The 15,870-nt window shown below is 43.9% G+C and overlaps 1 protein-coding gene across 2 annotated transcripts; it reads right to left on the reverse strand.

The window, feature by feature from the left end:
• Positions 1 to 3,658: 3,658 nt before the first annotated feature.
• LOC134325099 (zinc finger CCCH domain-containing protein 11A-like) lies at positions 3,659 to 5,918 on the reverse strand. 2 transcript variants are annotated; one of them, XM_063007151.1, is made up of 9 exons: positions 5,636 to 5,915; positions 5,412 to 5,531; positions 5,203 to 5,326; positions 4,979 to 5,071; positions 4,519 to 4,584; positions 4,289 to 4,408; positions 4,081 to 4,202; positions 3,872 to 3,933; positions 3,659 to 3,754 (listed from the first exon to the last, which is right to left on the reverse strand). In XM_063007151.1, exons 1-8 carry the CDS (start codon positions 5,687 to 5,689, stop codon positions 3,886 to 3,888), a joined length of 747 nt encoding a protein of 248 aa, XP_062863221.1. In that variant the 5' UTR covers positions 5,690 to 5,915; the 3' UTR covers positions 3,659 to 3,754; positions 3,872 to 3,885. The 2 variants fall into 2 exon arrangements, with proteins under 2 accessions (XP_062863221.1, XP_062863230.1); XM_063007160.1 differs by lacking the exon at positions 4,519 to 4,584 and having other exon boundaries at positions 3,659 to 3,933; positions 5,636 to 5,918.
• Positions 5,919 to 15,870: the final 9,952 nt, after the last annotated feature.

The raw sequence follows: 15,870 nt of genomic DNA on the forward strand, positions 1-15,870 counted from the left end.
CATTTTATTTTGGCATTAGGTCATTAATTGGGTGTTTCTGTTTTTTTTTTTGTGTTTTTTTTTTTCATGATATGGGGGCCTACATTTACAGACGCCTCTATCCAGTGACTGACAGTACTGTGACAGTATACAGTCTAAACAATTGAGGTTTAAGGGTCTTGCTCAAGGGCCCAACAGCAGTAACCTGGCAGTGATGAGGCTTGAACCAGCGACCTTCTGATTACTAGTCCAGTACCTTAACCGCTAGGCTACAACTGCCCTTTATTCCTAAAGTTGCTTAGAAATTGCCTAAAGTGACATTTTTTATTTGCAAAAAGACTTTTGTAAGACCATTGTAATACTCATTGGTCAAGGTACAGAGTGCAGCAGAGTGCAGTCAAAATAGCCTTAATTGTATGACCGCTAAGAAGTCACCGGCTTTATCCTATTCAGGGTCGCGGTGGGTCTGATTCACTGCACGAAAGGCGCAAACCAAACCTGGACAAGTCACCAGTCCATCACAGAGGTCGTCAGCTTCAGTCAATTATGGTGAAGTACAGATTACTTGATGTATTTGCGTTACTACCACTAGAGGGTACTGTGCATCATGATTCTTCACCGATAGGTTCTTTACACACACACACACACACACACACACACACACACACACCGTTTTCACAATGTTTTTACTGAACAACGTTTTGAATTTGATACCTGCAACACCTTCAAACAAAGTCTGGACAGAGACGAGTGAAAATAAAATAATCATTTTAGAACCATTTTCCATGTTTAACTTTCCACAATAAGCAGGTGAACTGGTAGCAGGTGTGGGTGTCATGATATGGTATATAAGGAGGATCCACCTTCTGGAAACTAATGCTAAGTTTACACAACACCACTTTTAAGGTGTTCATATGGCTGTACAGTTCACACTACACAAGTGGATCATTTGTAATTGGGAGTGTTTTAAGTCATTGTGGTTTTTACACTACACGACTGATTGGCTATAGGGGGTCACACACTACACTATCTATCACCAGGAGGAATCACAGACGAGTCTGTCTGGTCACCAAACTATGTTTTGTCATGAAAACAAACGCGAGAAGTGACGACGGGTTTAACGATACCATGTACAAAATTGCACGTCAGCAAGAAGCGAGCGATCAAAGTTTGTGCGCTGATATGTAGGGTGTTAGGATTTTCGGAACATAAAAAAACGTAAATTCAATGTGAGAAGTTGTACGGCATTTCCCCATGTGGCTCTTTGTCTGGTAGGTGCATTCAAAATGGCGCCTACCGTGATCCCTTGTTAGGGACCCTCCAGATGTCTGCCGTAAGGGGGGAGGGGCGGAGCCCTGGGCTTTCTTAGCACATTTCATTGGCTCCACCAGCAGTGAAGGAGGAGGAGCCTAGCTTAGTTTAAAAAACCGCGCGCTCAGACGCAAGGGGTCCTTTTTGGCTGGCGATCATCTGGATTGCAGGAGAAAAGGAACGCCGATCGGCTTAGCTCTGACATATATTCACAGATAATTTTTTTCACTTAATAAAGTGTTTTTGAAGAGTACTTTCTGGATTCTCCGACTGCTTCTTCAGGGCCTCTCGACAAAAAAGATTCGTCGGAGCAAGGGTAAAAACAAGTAGGAAAAATGAATGAATCTGGGTGAAGTAGTGGATTGGGCTACTTGGCCAGCAGAGATCATCTGTTTTGTTCAAGTCGAACGTCTTGGAACAGCCTCAAGTTTACAGACAACTTTAAAGACCACAAAAAGAAGAGCCTCAAGTTTAAAGACCACAAAAAAAACAGCCTTAAATTTGAAGACCACAAAAAAAAACAGCCTTAAATTTAAAGACCACAAAAAACAGCCTTAAATTTAAAGACCACAAAAAAAACAGCCTTAAATTTAAAGACCACAAAAATAAATAAATAAAACAGCCTCTGCTCGCGTTGTGCTTTTTTTTATTTGAAAGGGGCAGAAACAGAGTCTAGGTGGGTAATGCCTGTCCAAGCACCCCTCACTGGCAGCGCATGTTTGATAGGCTTGGGTCGAGTACCCTGCTTTAAGTCGGACGTCCAGAACGAGGCCGGTGTTCTCAGGTTCTCAGTTTCTTGGACAGCTGATATCAAGTAGCTTATTTATTCATTTATTTATTTTTGGTGTGTGTGTGTGTCAAGATGGCTGCCCCCATGTAGCAGCACGCTTACACTAGGAAACATCATAACGCACCCGTCGTAACTGCCGTCGATAAAGTAGAGAAAACGTCTAGCATGAGTTTCTACATGTTTGTGCTCACTATGTGCCTTATTACATCACTAAAAGTGGCTTTTAAACAAGCTATACAGAGCGGGAAGATCCGTAAACAACAACTACGGCAGCTCACCTATTCAGAACTACAACAAATTTCATATGCATTTGATTTGTATCTGGAGGAGTCCTATACTTCAAAAATGATAAAGTACCAAACACTAGTTAATATCATCGAAAATTTAGGATTTAGATGTCAACTGATAGTCCTGGTGTTTGGAAGTCTTGGACATGTGCACAGACTCGCAGTGTGTGGTCTTGGTCTTGGGGGATTTAGTAGAGCAAAAGCAAAACAGGTGGTGACATATTGCACAAAATTGAAGTTTGCACATTTGGAAAAGGCACTGTTTTCTTTATCCTTAAACTTGGGGATGTGATAACATCTTATTGAGAAATGAACTGTATGCCATGTTGGATGTTTTTTAGAAATATTTTGTTTCCTGCTGATGTTATATATTGTATATGGAAACAAATAAAGTATAAAATGTGTGTTTCTGTTCTCTGTGTGTCGTTTTCATTTCTGTAATCAAAACAAGTCATGTTTTGCGGTCCGTGTACGGTCAGTGTACCTTTGGTCATTCGTTTTTCACTTTAAATCCCAAAGTTAAAAAACAAGAAAACAAGCCGTTTTTCATTTTTCGTTTCAAAAAACAATATTGAATAATGGGAAAACGGGGCGTTATTTAGTTAGTTTTTAGTTAAAACTATTTCTTAAATATGCATGAAGAAGACACTGAATAAAATGCATTAAATGTAGTAGTTACACAGTGATGTGTACGATTAGTTATGTACGTATTACAGAATTGAGTCCCATACAGTAAAAAAAAATGAATGTAAATTTTGTGACGACGGTGAGACGTTAGTAAACAGCATTCTTTTTCTTCGAACAGCCGTTTTTTTTAGGAAAAATAGTTCTAGTGTAAATTACCAGGGCAGGGAAAAAGTACAGCAGACCAGTAACGTTATTATTACTGTTTGCTCTGTCTTCTCAACACTTGTGTTTGATTTCCAATGTCTATATGAAGCAAATACGTTTATTTCCGGTTGAACTGATAGAAAATGTTGATTTCAGAAAATTAAAATACGACCCGTTTTTCAATTTCTGCTTGTTTGTTATTTGATTTTTGATCTTGAAACGAATAACGCCTCATTTTCTTGTTTTTCAGTATTGTTTTTTTGAATGAAAAACGCCCAATTTTCTTGTTTTTCAATTTTGGGATTTGAATTGAAAAATAAATGACCAAAGGTACACGGACCTTTTGCAAACCCACGATACAAACACCCGACGACGAGTGTCCGACCGAAACGTCTGACCGTGTGGACACGGCCGTAGAAATCTACAGGCACCAGCCAACAGATGCAGATACATTTCAGACTGTGTTTATAAAGTGCTTTATTGCTTCACACATCGAGGCGGTGGGGCTGAAGGGTGGACGTGCGTCGTCTTCTCTCCTGATCTCTCATGGAGCCACCTGGAACATAACGCGGAGACGTAAGGGAACTGTCAGGAGATGAGCCGGTAGTTTCGAACCTCTTTCTCAGGTAGTGAATTTGAAAACAGCAGACGCGGAAAATGTTCAGATAGTTACCGGCCGTGCTCTGGCTACGGGCCGAGAGACAGCGCCTCAAACTGGCGCACCAGAGCCTCCATCTGCAGAACCATCACGAGAGAGAGAGAGAGAGAGAGAGAGAGAGAGAGAGAGAGAGAGAGAGGGAGAGAATCAGGATCATTAGGATCGTTACACGATTGATTTAGTTTTACTGGAGGGAGTTTTAACCCGGTGACAGCTCGACTCACTTTAGCCTCCAGGCATCTGGCCTTAAAGCGCTTGGACGATGGTGCGGATGTGGCTGCAGCTTTCCTTTTCCGGCCGCACGTCACCGGGGCGGGCGTCGTCGCCACGTCGGACTCGGGCCTCGCTGAAAAGCACAAAATTACGTTGTGTAACTAAACAGTGACGCTCTGATGTGAAACCACTCCTCGAGCAGCAAACCCTTGACCGTACCTTTTCCTTCCGCCGTCTTTCTCCCGCAGGCCTTGGCCCGCTTCTGTGGTCTCTTGCCATCCTCTGGGTCAGGAGAGACGGCCCTGCGCTTGTGGCTCTTTTCCACGTCTGCAGTCGATTCTGTAACGGAGGGCGTGGACGCAACGACATATCGCCATGAGCTCTACAAGGCCACAGCCAACGTGTTTGCAAAAAATACCTGGTCGTAAAGTGTAAGAACTTGTTTTTACCGGCCGCTTCGTTAGTGGCCTTCAGCACCATCTTAGCCAGGACCCTCCTCTCGGTTTTGATCTCATCTGTGTGAGACGTACGGTAGCGCTAGTTAGGAACGGCTTTAGCACAGCAAAAAATAGTTCTTACCTGGTAGAGGAGACCGGGGACTGTTCTGTTGCACAAGAAGCTTCGTCCCGTTTTCCAGCGAATTTGCCCGCAGACGCCGATACGGGACGTTTAGCAAAGGCTTCACTACAGCGGCCTGGAGGGAGTTTTAACCCGGCGACAGCTCGACTCACTTTAGCCTCCAGGCACCTGACCTCAAAGAGCTTGGACAGTGGTGCGGATGTGGCTGCAGCTTTCCTCTTTCGGCCGCACGTCACCGGGGCGGGCGTCATCGCCACGTCGGACTCGGGCCTCACATAATAGATTCAAAACTAAATGATTCAGAACTGAAATGTAAGCGTCACTTTTTACCGTCTCTGTTCTTCTTGGAAGTGGGTCGGCTGCTGGTGGTGATGCTCTTTTGCTGGCGAGCCTTGACGCCACAGCGTCCTTTTGGAACCGGTCCTGTGGGACAAGGATGGGGGTTAAGCACTTGTTAGGGCCCTTTAAATGTCGGGTCCCAGGGCAGCAGGAAACGACGAAGGCTTTGTTCGTCTTGTACCCGAGACCGTCAAATGAAAGTGTGGGTCTTGTACCTTTATCGGCCGGCAAGTGCAGTCCGTCGATGGCACGTGGCATCACGTGATAGAATCTGCAGTCCACCCTGAGGAAGCCGTTCGGCCGGGTCTCAAAGTGGCAGTAGGTGTCTTTGCGGTCGTCCTGGATAGAGAACGTTGGATAGAGAAGTCAGCTGAGGGTTTCAAACCGGCTTTCGGATTAGTTGGGTCACTGGTGTGTAACTTACGTTTAGTTCAGTGTGCCGGAACTTGCAGGCTTTGCGGAAGCAGCGGTTCTCCCGCCAGAGGCTGCATACGGTCCTGCTCCCTACGGCGGCCTTGCGATGCCGGAAAGGGCACCGGTCGCCCTTGTGTTTAAATAGGGGGAGAGGGGAATAATAATGATGATGATGTTAAAAAATTCACCTGATACTGTGTGTGTGTGTGTGAGTGCTTTTAAATACCATCTTACCTTGTTGCACACGGCATTGTAGAAGAAGTAGCAGTCTTCTTCTCCCTTGTTCATGCTTGTGCACGAAATGATTGTCAATCAGCGCAAAGAAACAGTGAAACGGTCACGAGCGTTCGATGCGTCTGACAGAGTGAGTGTGTGTGTGTGTGTGTGTGTGAGAGGCTTTTTAGTGTGATCCTGAAACCTTACATAGAAGTTTAGAACGTTAGTGACGTCACAGTAGGAGCCCTGTTTAAAGGGCCACCAGTGAAGAGACGTCATCAGTGTTTCCAGTCACGTGCTGCAGGGGGCGCTGTGTGCATTGTGAATTCGAATAGAGCAAAGCAGCAAAGCTTTTGGGTCATTCCTACAATTCGGTGCCTTTTGTGTCCCCAGTACTGATCATTGTATTTATTGTAAAGTACATTTTAAACAATACAATTTCTAAACATCTTACTGAAATAATTAACACTTTTAAATACTAAACACAAAATAAAATGACTGTATATATACTGTCTTTATCTCTTAGATACCAGAGGTTTTCCCATGTCCCCAGTGCTGTACATTCTGATTTAGTGATGGTTATATATATATACTGTATATACTAACTCACGTAACACATGTAACCTCATGTTACTAAGTTTGTTGCTTCAATTTATTCTATCATTCATGAGTAGAATTTAATGACTGCCGTGAAATGTGGCTCTTTTCTTTAATCTGTGAAATCTGTGAATTTTGAAATTAAGTCCATGAAATTATGCACATTTTTCAATGAATATAGTAACTGGTATATCTGTGTGTTTATAGTATGTTATTTGTACAATAACTGGTGTTGTATCAAAACTCCTGGATTTGAGTATAACCTGCTAGATTAAACAACAGAAGAAGATGATGAATATAGGCAGTGAATAAAAGAGAAATTTTATGATACTTTTAAGGCAGTAAAAACAGTCTGGAGGAAAAACATAGAGATCGTAGCTGCTGAGTCTAATAGCTGTTATAGAGGATCATATTCTCATCCAGGACATGACGTATTTTGTCCTGAGAACAAACGGGGAACTTATTCCACCCCCTTTCCTTTGTTTCTCTCTATTCCTTATCCATATCTGATCTATACAATCAGAAGGAATCTCACCCACAACCCGCCATGAATGAGGAAAACATAGGATAGAAGTTGGGCTAGATGCATGGTGTATTCCACTTACTTCTAGTGTTCATGTGTATTTTTTCTGTGTATGTTGGTCTTTTTCACCAACCAACAACATGCAGTAGGTGGATTAGCACCCCCATACCATGACAGATTTTGCCTTTTGTACATTTGGTTGTTTACAGTCTGAATGGTCCTTTTCGTCTTTGGCACGGATAACCCTACATCCGCTTTTTTTTTTCAGAAAACAAGCTGAAACGTGTCCTTATCTGACCACCATGGCTGGATTACTGACCGGGCCAGTGGGGCCAGCGCCCAGGGGCCCTTGAGGTCAGGGGGCCCCGGGGAGGCCCTGGCCCAAAACATTTTGCAATGCCTATCAACATTTATGATACAATACATTTTTATTTCCGAGGGCCCTCCATTTTAAGGATCCTCTGACTATTAAGGACTTTGACCCCAGGGCCTCTTGGGGGCCCTAGCCATGCTTTTGGGGCCCCTAGCCATGCTTTTGGGCCCTAGCCATGCTTTTGGGGGCACTAGCCATGCTTTTGGGGGCCCTAGCCATGCTTTTGGGCCCCTGGAAAATGAATGAACTCTTTGCCCAGGGGCCCAGACTATCCTTAATCCATCCTTGCTGACCACAGCACATGTTCACATGGTCTTTCAGTCCATCTGAGATGAGCTCAGGCCAGGAGAACTCAGCAGCGTTTCTGCACTGAATTGATGTTTGGCAATTTCTTCATGTGACAGACTGTGTTAAGTGAAAATAGTTTTCCAAAGCACTCGTAGAAATGGAACGAATGGAATGGAAGTTCCATTTTGAGCTGGAGTTCATAACATCACAATGACACCCACACTGCTCTGCAGACAAACATTATTACAGCTGGCACAGCGGGTGGAACTTGTCATACAGTTAGTGATTCCAAAGCCCATTCATTTAGAAAGGAGATATGATTGGTCAGTTTTACTTTCAGTTTAAATTGGTCCTGAATTGAATTGCTTTGACCTATAAATCTGTCTAGTGCCAACAGAGGGCGACAAAGTGGTTTCTTATATGTAACCCTTTACATTCGAACACAAATTGAATAGGCAGGTATGAAAGATTTTTTTATATTTGTTTAAATGTTGATTTCCAAATTATGAGCAGATTAAATAAAATCATTTACTATATTATATAATTATATATTTTATTATTTTTAGAATATCATAGACCTTCTTTGAGGGCCTAGAGGGCACTGATGGTTCTCCTCTGCCAAACGTATGTAAACACTTAACCACGAGCATCCAAGTCCAAAACCAAAGACATAATATGGACACACACACACACACACACACATACTCAGACATTTGTCCCCCTTTTGCAGCTAAGTTTGAGGTCAGTGCTCTCTACAGACAGTTTCTTCACACTAAACCATGTCGCTCTGGCTCTTATCTACTGAAACACTGACATATTAAAGGGGACAAAGTTCAAAGCTCAAAGTTCAAAGTAATTTTTAACACTTGTTACATGGGTGTAGCTGAAAAATCTAAACACAGAGAAAACATGCAAAACTCCTTACAGAAGCTGACCGGAGGCAAGGATCAAGCCAATGTTGGTATATGACCCTCATGTTATGTTATACTATGTTAAAGTCTGTGTACTGTACAGCTGATGGTTGTAGTTTATTCATATACCAGGACAGTGGTAACCTAGTGGGTAGGGCTTTGGGCTATCAACTGAAAGGTTGAGCCTTCGAATCCTAGCTCTGCCATGCAGCCACTGTTGGGCCCTTGAGCAAGGCCCTTAACCCTCTCCAGAAGCGCAGTACCATGGCTGACCCTGCACTCTGATCCCAGCTTCCAAACAAGCTGGGATATGCAAAGAAAGAATTTTGTTGTACTGTACAACTGTATATGTACAGTATATATGACAAATAAGGGCATTCTATTTCATTTTATTCTGATTAGGGTCACGGTGTGCCCGGTTTCCCTGGAATCACTGGGTGCCATGCACTAACACACACTAAACAGAATGCCAATCCATTGCAGCCCCCTTCCCTCCACTGCTGAGGACCCTAGGACCCTAGATCTCCCACCAGAGTGGCGGATTTTATTTTATGTTTATTTCTGTATTACTGTACTGTGTGTTTTTTGTTTGTTTGAATAGTTGTATTGTGTATTTGTGAATGCGGGTTAAATCACAAAGCCACTTTTCATGTGAACACTCAATCCTCCCACACTGTGTGTGTGTGTGTGTGTGTGTGTGTGTGTATGTGTGTGTGACAGCATGACTCATGGAATTGACCCAGAGCGACACAGATTCCCATTCCATTCCACGAGCGACATTCAAGGGGTCTCGCTCTCTTTGTTCTCCTCCGCTCGTCCCCTCTGGGCGTCCTCCTCCTCTCCTGGTCTTTTTCCAGTCCCTCACAAATCTTCTATTTATTCTGACATTTGGAACATGTTTCCAGGCGCTGATGTTATGGAGAAAACCACTTGCAGTCAACTTTGACCTTCATTTCTGCATCTGTGAATGATAAAGCGATGAAATTAAGTGACCAAAACTGAATGTTACATAAGAGCGGAACTGTGCTGTTAATAAAACAACCATTGAGGATTCTTCCATTACAGCAAAAAAGGGGGAACAAATGAAAACTAAGGCATTCCTATTTTTATGTATTTCCTTTGTTTTAAGATTCAACTTTTCACCTACATTTACATTTGTGGCATTTAGCCGGCGCTTTTATCCAAAGCAACTTAGAATTGTGACTGTATACAATCAAAGCAGTAGAGGGTTAAGCGCCTTGCTTAAAAGACCCAACAGCGGCAATCTGGCTCTGGATGTGGGGCTCAAACTCTCAACCTTGTGATGAAACTCAAAGGAAGCTTTATTGGTATGCCAAATAAGGACATTTGTATTGCCAAAGCTCAGTTACAGAGAAAAGAAAAATAACAATAAAAAAGAACAAATATATACAAAACAGTTACAGATGCAAAAATTTAAATAGAATAAAATAATAATAAAAACATTGCAAATAATAACAATAAAAATTGTAACATTAACAGTTATTCGGTAGTAATAAAAATTTGTTGTGTGCGTGCATGCATATGTGTGTGTGTGAGAGAGAGAGAGACATGGTCACCCACTGTCCCTCACCTGGTGGCAGGTGTGTGTGTGTGTGTGTGTGTGTGTAGAGTTCTGCTAGTGTGCAGCTCTCACTGTGCTCCACCAGTAGGTGGGGCAGTTTGTCGGGGTCTGGGAGGGAGTTGAAGTTGGGGATGATGATGTTAAATTTGAAGAAGAATTGGGTGAGGCTAATTCTACGTTTTTAAAGAGTGTTTGGAAATAGGTTGTCCAGATATCCCTGCTATCCTGAATGGCCAATTTTTCACGTTCTCTTTGTTTTAATTTGTCCCAATTGTCCCAGAACTGATGTGTGTTGATTTATTGTTTAATAGTTGTCAGTTGTTTTTGGGTCTCCAGTCCAGTACCCTAACCACTGAGCTACCTTATTACACAGATTATTTATTTCATTTTTATTTATTTTATCAACTGCTTTCATCAACTGTTTCACTGTGAAACCCTGGGCAGGTCACCAATCCATCACAGGGCTCCAACCATGCCACTAAGACACAGTCAAGCATGTCTGTGTATACGTCCAGCCAGCTGATAGCACCTCTGAGATCCTGGTTCAAATGGTCTAGCTTTCTTTCTCCTAACTGGCGAATCAAGACACACTAGACATTTGATAGGGGCGTCAGCTCACATCTGCTATAAAACCAAACCCTCTGGATGAGGTACTGACACAAATAGCAGAGGAACATGGAGAGTGTAGCACAATCCCCCATACACATGGCTGGATTACTGACCGGGCCAGTGGGGCCAGCGCCCAGGGACCCTTGAGGTCAGGGGGCCCCGGGGGGGCCCTGGCCCAAAACATTTTGCGATGCCTATCAACATTTATGATACAATATATTTTTATTTACGAGGTCCCTCCATTTTAAGCATCCTCTGACTATTAGGGACTTTGACCCCAGGGCTTCTTGGGGGCCCTAGCCATGCTTTTGGGGCCCCTAGCCATGCTTTTGGGGCCCCTAGCCATGCTTTTGGGCCCTAGCCATGCTTTTGGGGGCCCTAGCCATGCTTTTGGGCCCCTTATGAAAATGGATGAGGCGTTGTGGCACTGCTCTGACTTCGACTTCTGGCTATTAGGGGTCCTAGGAAAGAGGGGGGCATATTTTTAGAGGGCCCTGGTTATGAGAGCCCCTACCAGGGGGCCCTAGAGAAGAGCAGGGCATACCATTAGAGGGCCCTTGATCTCCTTGACTTTCTAGGGACCTACAAATTGCCAGGCAAGCTACCATATTTCATATTTCATTCAGGATTAGGATGCGCCAAAACCGCCTGAACTCACTGTCACTTCTGGCCATTGAATCAGATTTGGTCAGACAGCTTAATTTTGATGAATTAGTGGATGACTTTGCAAGAAAGAAGGGTAGAAAGAAACTTATATAAAATAGATTCTTGTGTTAGGGTTAGTTATTGACAGGTTGTTTAATGTATTCATTTATTTATGTTTTTGGAGGGGGGGGCCTGGGCAACTCTTTGCCCAGGGGCCCAGACTATCCTTAATCCGTCCTTGCCCATACATGCTGAGACTTTCTATATGAATCAAGAGAGGGTACATCCCAAACCTCCTGTCAGGATTCACCAGGCTAATCAAGTAAAAACCACAAACTAATCGTACCACGTCTACTATTGACAGTTCTACTCAATAATTAGGTTGGAGTGTCCATATACTTTTTGCTAATTGTGAAAAATAAGGGTCCATAGTAGGCGTGAGATGAAGAGGACCCATCCTCCTCACCTCAAGGTTTCATCTTGTATATTTAAGGTAGTTTTTCCTTGCCACTGTCGTCGTGGTTTGCTCACAGGTTTTTAGTCTGCCGGTCGATTCTGGATGTTGTAAAGTTGCTTTAAGATGTCTGTTGTAAAAAGTGCTATACAAATCATTTCGAATTGACTTGACATGATCATGGTGTGGAGAAACTGCTTAGAGCCTTTGCTTGTCTTTGGTTAACATCTGTGTAGGTGGATCATATGATTAGCTTGGTGAATTCTGAAAAACAGGAGGTTTGGGACACTCCCTCTCTCTGGCTGATCAGATATTATTAAATAAGCACCAAGAAACAAGTCTAGCATCAATTATAAGTTGCTGGAACATCAGTGTCATTATTTCTCTACTAGTAGAACACAGTGGAGCATTTGACTATAACGCTTTACAGCCATGTATCAAAGGCCAATATTTACATTTTCAGCATTTAGCAGATGCTTTTATCCATGCAACAACTTATATTATACAGCCTGAGCAATTGAGGGTTAAGGGCCTTGCTCAAGGGCACAACAGTGGCAACCTGGCAGTGGTGGGGTTTGAACCAGTGACCTTCTGCTTACTAGTCCAGTACCTTAACCGCTAGGCTACAACTGCCCTGCCCAACTGGCAGTGATCTTCTTAGTTTTTTTCTACAGTTCCTGTTGTGTATATTCTTATTTGACAACATTTTACCTTTTTTGAGATATTTAAATATTTAAATCCATTTAATAGCCTCCCTTCTTGATAATGTCCAGCTTCTGCACCTAGGACCAGAGTCAGTTTGGTGATGAGTCTCGGTCTGTATTCCTCACCATCCAAGTTACAACAATCATGATCCTACAAGATCATCCAAGCAAGGTGGCAAATTATTAACTTCCCAGGACTCCAAAAACCAGACGTTTTATCTTGGGTTTGTTTTTTTAGGACTGGTCCGGAGCTCATGAGGTGCTTTGTGGTGTGTGTGTGTGTGTGTACAATCAGGTATTTGGGTCAGAGGGGGTGTATGAGTAGTTGTGAAATGCACTTTTCTGTGCTCTTCACACAGAAAGATCCCAGCAGTGCTCGGTTGAGAGAAGAACGCTGGTTTTGAGAGTCTATGTTTTGGTGGGGAGAGAGATTTGTAAGCAAGGTGAGATGATTAGTAGCACCGGAGCTTTCATTAAAGAAGATTTTAAAGCACAAAAACTTCACTTTGAAGCATTTAATTACAAGAACAGTCAGAGAAGGGAATGGGAACTGTCATGTTTTACCTAATTACAGGCCTTTCATTTAGGTTCAAACAAGTTTGTTTCTAACTTAAAGACAGTCAGATTTCTTCCAGATCTTGTCAAGCAACCACTGTTCCATCTACTTTTGTAAAAAGTGAAGTTAAACACATTCAGAAACATGCCACAAAGTCCAATGATTATACTAAACCTTCAACACCATTCATGGAGTCATGGAGAAACTCCTACCAACTCTTAACTGACTCCTTCTCTTCTTGATGGATCCTCACACTCACCAACACCTCATTTCTCCATAGCTCTTCATGTTCTTATGCTTGATTTCCTAAATTTAAAAAAATAAAGGGTAACGGGGTGGGTTTGTCTGGCATGCACAATGAGGGAGCCACCCAAAAACTCCAGTCTGTAACCCTTACTGTCTCATTAGCTGGACTCCATTCCCCAGGGTCCCTACACAGTGCCCTTGTATTTCCTACATGCTAATCATATGATATCAGCTAAAGGAATTTTAGTTGGTGAAATCCCTTCAACTGAAACGCCCTGCAATGTCATTATGTAAACAACAGATAATCGTGTTGACAGCAAACTAATGAAGTGCAGCTGTGTATCATATTGATAAATGTGATTTATGGACGTACAGCAGGTCTGTGTTGTGTTTACGTTGTGTTGTATTGCTCGTAATTAGCTATATAAAAATTACCAAGCTAAATTTGGTTTTCTAGTGGATTTTGCAGCGTTGCTGGACGTTCACTGGTTGCTTTTACATCAGTGGTAGTTTTTAACAAAGATTAATGAAACTTTTGACATAGTCGAATATGTCGAATGTTTCATTCATCTTTGTTAAAAACTACCACTGATGTAAAAGTAACCAGTGAACGTCCAGCAACGCTGCAAAATCCACAATCCCACTTGTACTGTTTGCTGCTCTCAGATAACAAGATCTGCATGCAGATCAATTTGTCAAGTTTGTTGGCATCTGCCACCCTCAGCCTGCTTCACCTGCATGCAACAGCATAGAGAATAGCACTCGCTACCACAGACTCATAGAAGATCTTGAGCATAGTCCGGCAGATGTTGAAGGACCTCAGGAGCCTCAAAAAATAGAGACGACTTTGACCCTTCCTGTAGAGGGCGTCAGTGTTCTTAGCCCATTCCAGTTTATTGTCAATGTGCACTCCCAGATATTTGTAATCCTCCACAATGTCCACACTGACCCCCCTGATGGATACAGGGGTCACCGGTGCCTTGTCCCTCCTCAGGTCCACCACCAGTTCCTTTGTCTTTGTCAAATTAAGCTGCAGGTGGTTCAGCTCGCACCATGCAACAAAGTCCTCCACCGTTGCCCTGTACTCATCCTCATCATCCCTTCTGATACATCCAACTATTGCAGAGTCATCAGAAAACTTCTGTAGATGACTGTTCTCTTTGCAGTAGCTGAAGTCCGTGGTGTAGAGGGTAAAGAGAAAGGGAGAGAGGACCGTTCCCTCCGGAGCTCCAATGTTGCTGACCACTCTCACACAGTGCTACAGGCGTACATAGTGTGGTCTGCCAGTTAGGTAGTCAACAATCCAGGACACGAGGGGGGCGTCTACTTGCATCACTGTCAGCTTGTCACCCAGAAGAGCCGGCCGAATGGTGTTGAATGCACTGGAGAAGTCAAAAAACATGACCCTCACAGTGCTGGCTGGCTTGTCCAGGTGAGCGTAGACTCGGTTGAGCAGGTAGATGATGGCATCCTCTACTCCCAGACGGGGCTGATTGGCGAACTGGAGGGGGTCCAGAAGTGACTGGACTATGGGCCGGAGCTGATCCAGGATGAGCCTCTCCATGGTCTTCATGATGTGGGACGTCAGTGCCACTGGCCTGTAATCCTTAATGTCACTAGGTTGCGGCGTCTTTGGAACAGGAACAATGCAGGATGTCTTCCACAACACAGGGACCCTCTGGAGACTCAGGCTCATATTAAAAACATATTGTAGTACTCCACAAAGCTGGGTGGCACAGGCTTTAAGCACCCTCGGGGGGGACCCCATCAGGTCCTGCAGCCTTGTTTGTGTCAAGTCTCTTTAGTTGTTTTCTCACCTGGTCAGCAGTGAGGCTCACTGTAGAGGTGACGGGTGGGGGAGGGGTGGAGGTGTGAGGTGGGCAGTCACAGGAGTGGGGCAGACTACCAGGAGGAGGAGGGAGGGTGAGTATAGTGGGCTGCTGAGGATCAGCAGCAGAAGAATCAGGACGGGGGAGGACAGAGCTTGTAGTTTCAAATCTGTTAAAGAACAGATTTAGCTCTTTGGCCCTGTCCACGCTGCCCTCTGCTCCTCTGTTATTGTTGGACCTAAAGTTTACCAAGTTGTGGTCTGACCCCCCCAGAGGGGGGAGAGGGGAACAGCTGTATGCATCCTTAACATTAGCATACAGCAGGTCCAGTTTTCTTTCTTCTCTGGTAGGACAGTCCACATACTGAGTGAAGTTTGGTAGTATCTTGGCCATAGTGACATGGTTGAAGTCACCTGATATTGCGATGAATGCACTCGAGTGTTGAGTTTGGAGACGCGCTATGGTTGAGTGAATGATGTCACACGCCGACGTCGGGTTGGCAAAGGGGGGGGGCATAAACAGCCACAATAATAACGTGAGAACTCTCGTGGTAGATAATATGGCCTGAGTCCAACAGCCAACAGCTCAATGTTCGGGCAACAGACATGTTCCTTGATGGTAATGTGACCAGGGTTACACCAACGATTATTAACCAGCACAGCGAGCCCCCTTCCCCTGCGTTTACCGCTCTTAGTGCAGTCCCGGTCAGCCCGAATAGTCTGAAAGCCCTCGATGGAAACGTTGTCATCCGAAATGTCCTGGTGTAGCCATGTCTCCGAAAAGCACATTAAACTACACTCCCGGTACTCCCTCTGACTCCTGGCTAATGCTGTAAGCTCGTCCATTTTATTAGCCAGCGATCTCATGTTGCCCATGATGAGACGGGGAGACGCGGCTTATATCCTTTTTTCTCCATAAGCCTCCGTCTTCTCGCCC

Source organism: Trichomycterus rosablanca, chromosome 1 (genome assembly GCF_030014385.1).
Source record: "Trichomycterus rosablanca isolate fTriRos1 chromosome 1, fTriRos1.hap1, whole genome shotgun sequence".
Classification (NCBI taxonomy): Eukaryota; Metazoa; Chordata; class Actinopteri; order Siluriformes; family Trichomycteridae; genus Trichomycterus; species Trichomycterus rosablanca.

Coding starts and splice junctions, on each gene's coding strand:
- LOC134325099 (XM_063007151.1), bottom strand. CDS start 5,689: ATGAACAAGGGAGAAGAAGACTGCTACTTCTTCTACAATGCCGTGTGC. Junction 5,532..5,635: donor ACAATGCCGTGTGCAACAAG/GTAAGATGGTAT, acceptor TTTAAACACAAG/GGCGACCGGTGCCCTTTCCG. Junction 4,409..4,518: donor GGCCACTAACGAAGCGGCCG/GTAAAAACAAGT, acceptor CCTCCGTTACAG/AATCGACTGCAGACGTGGAA.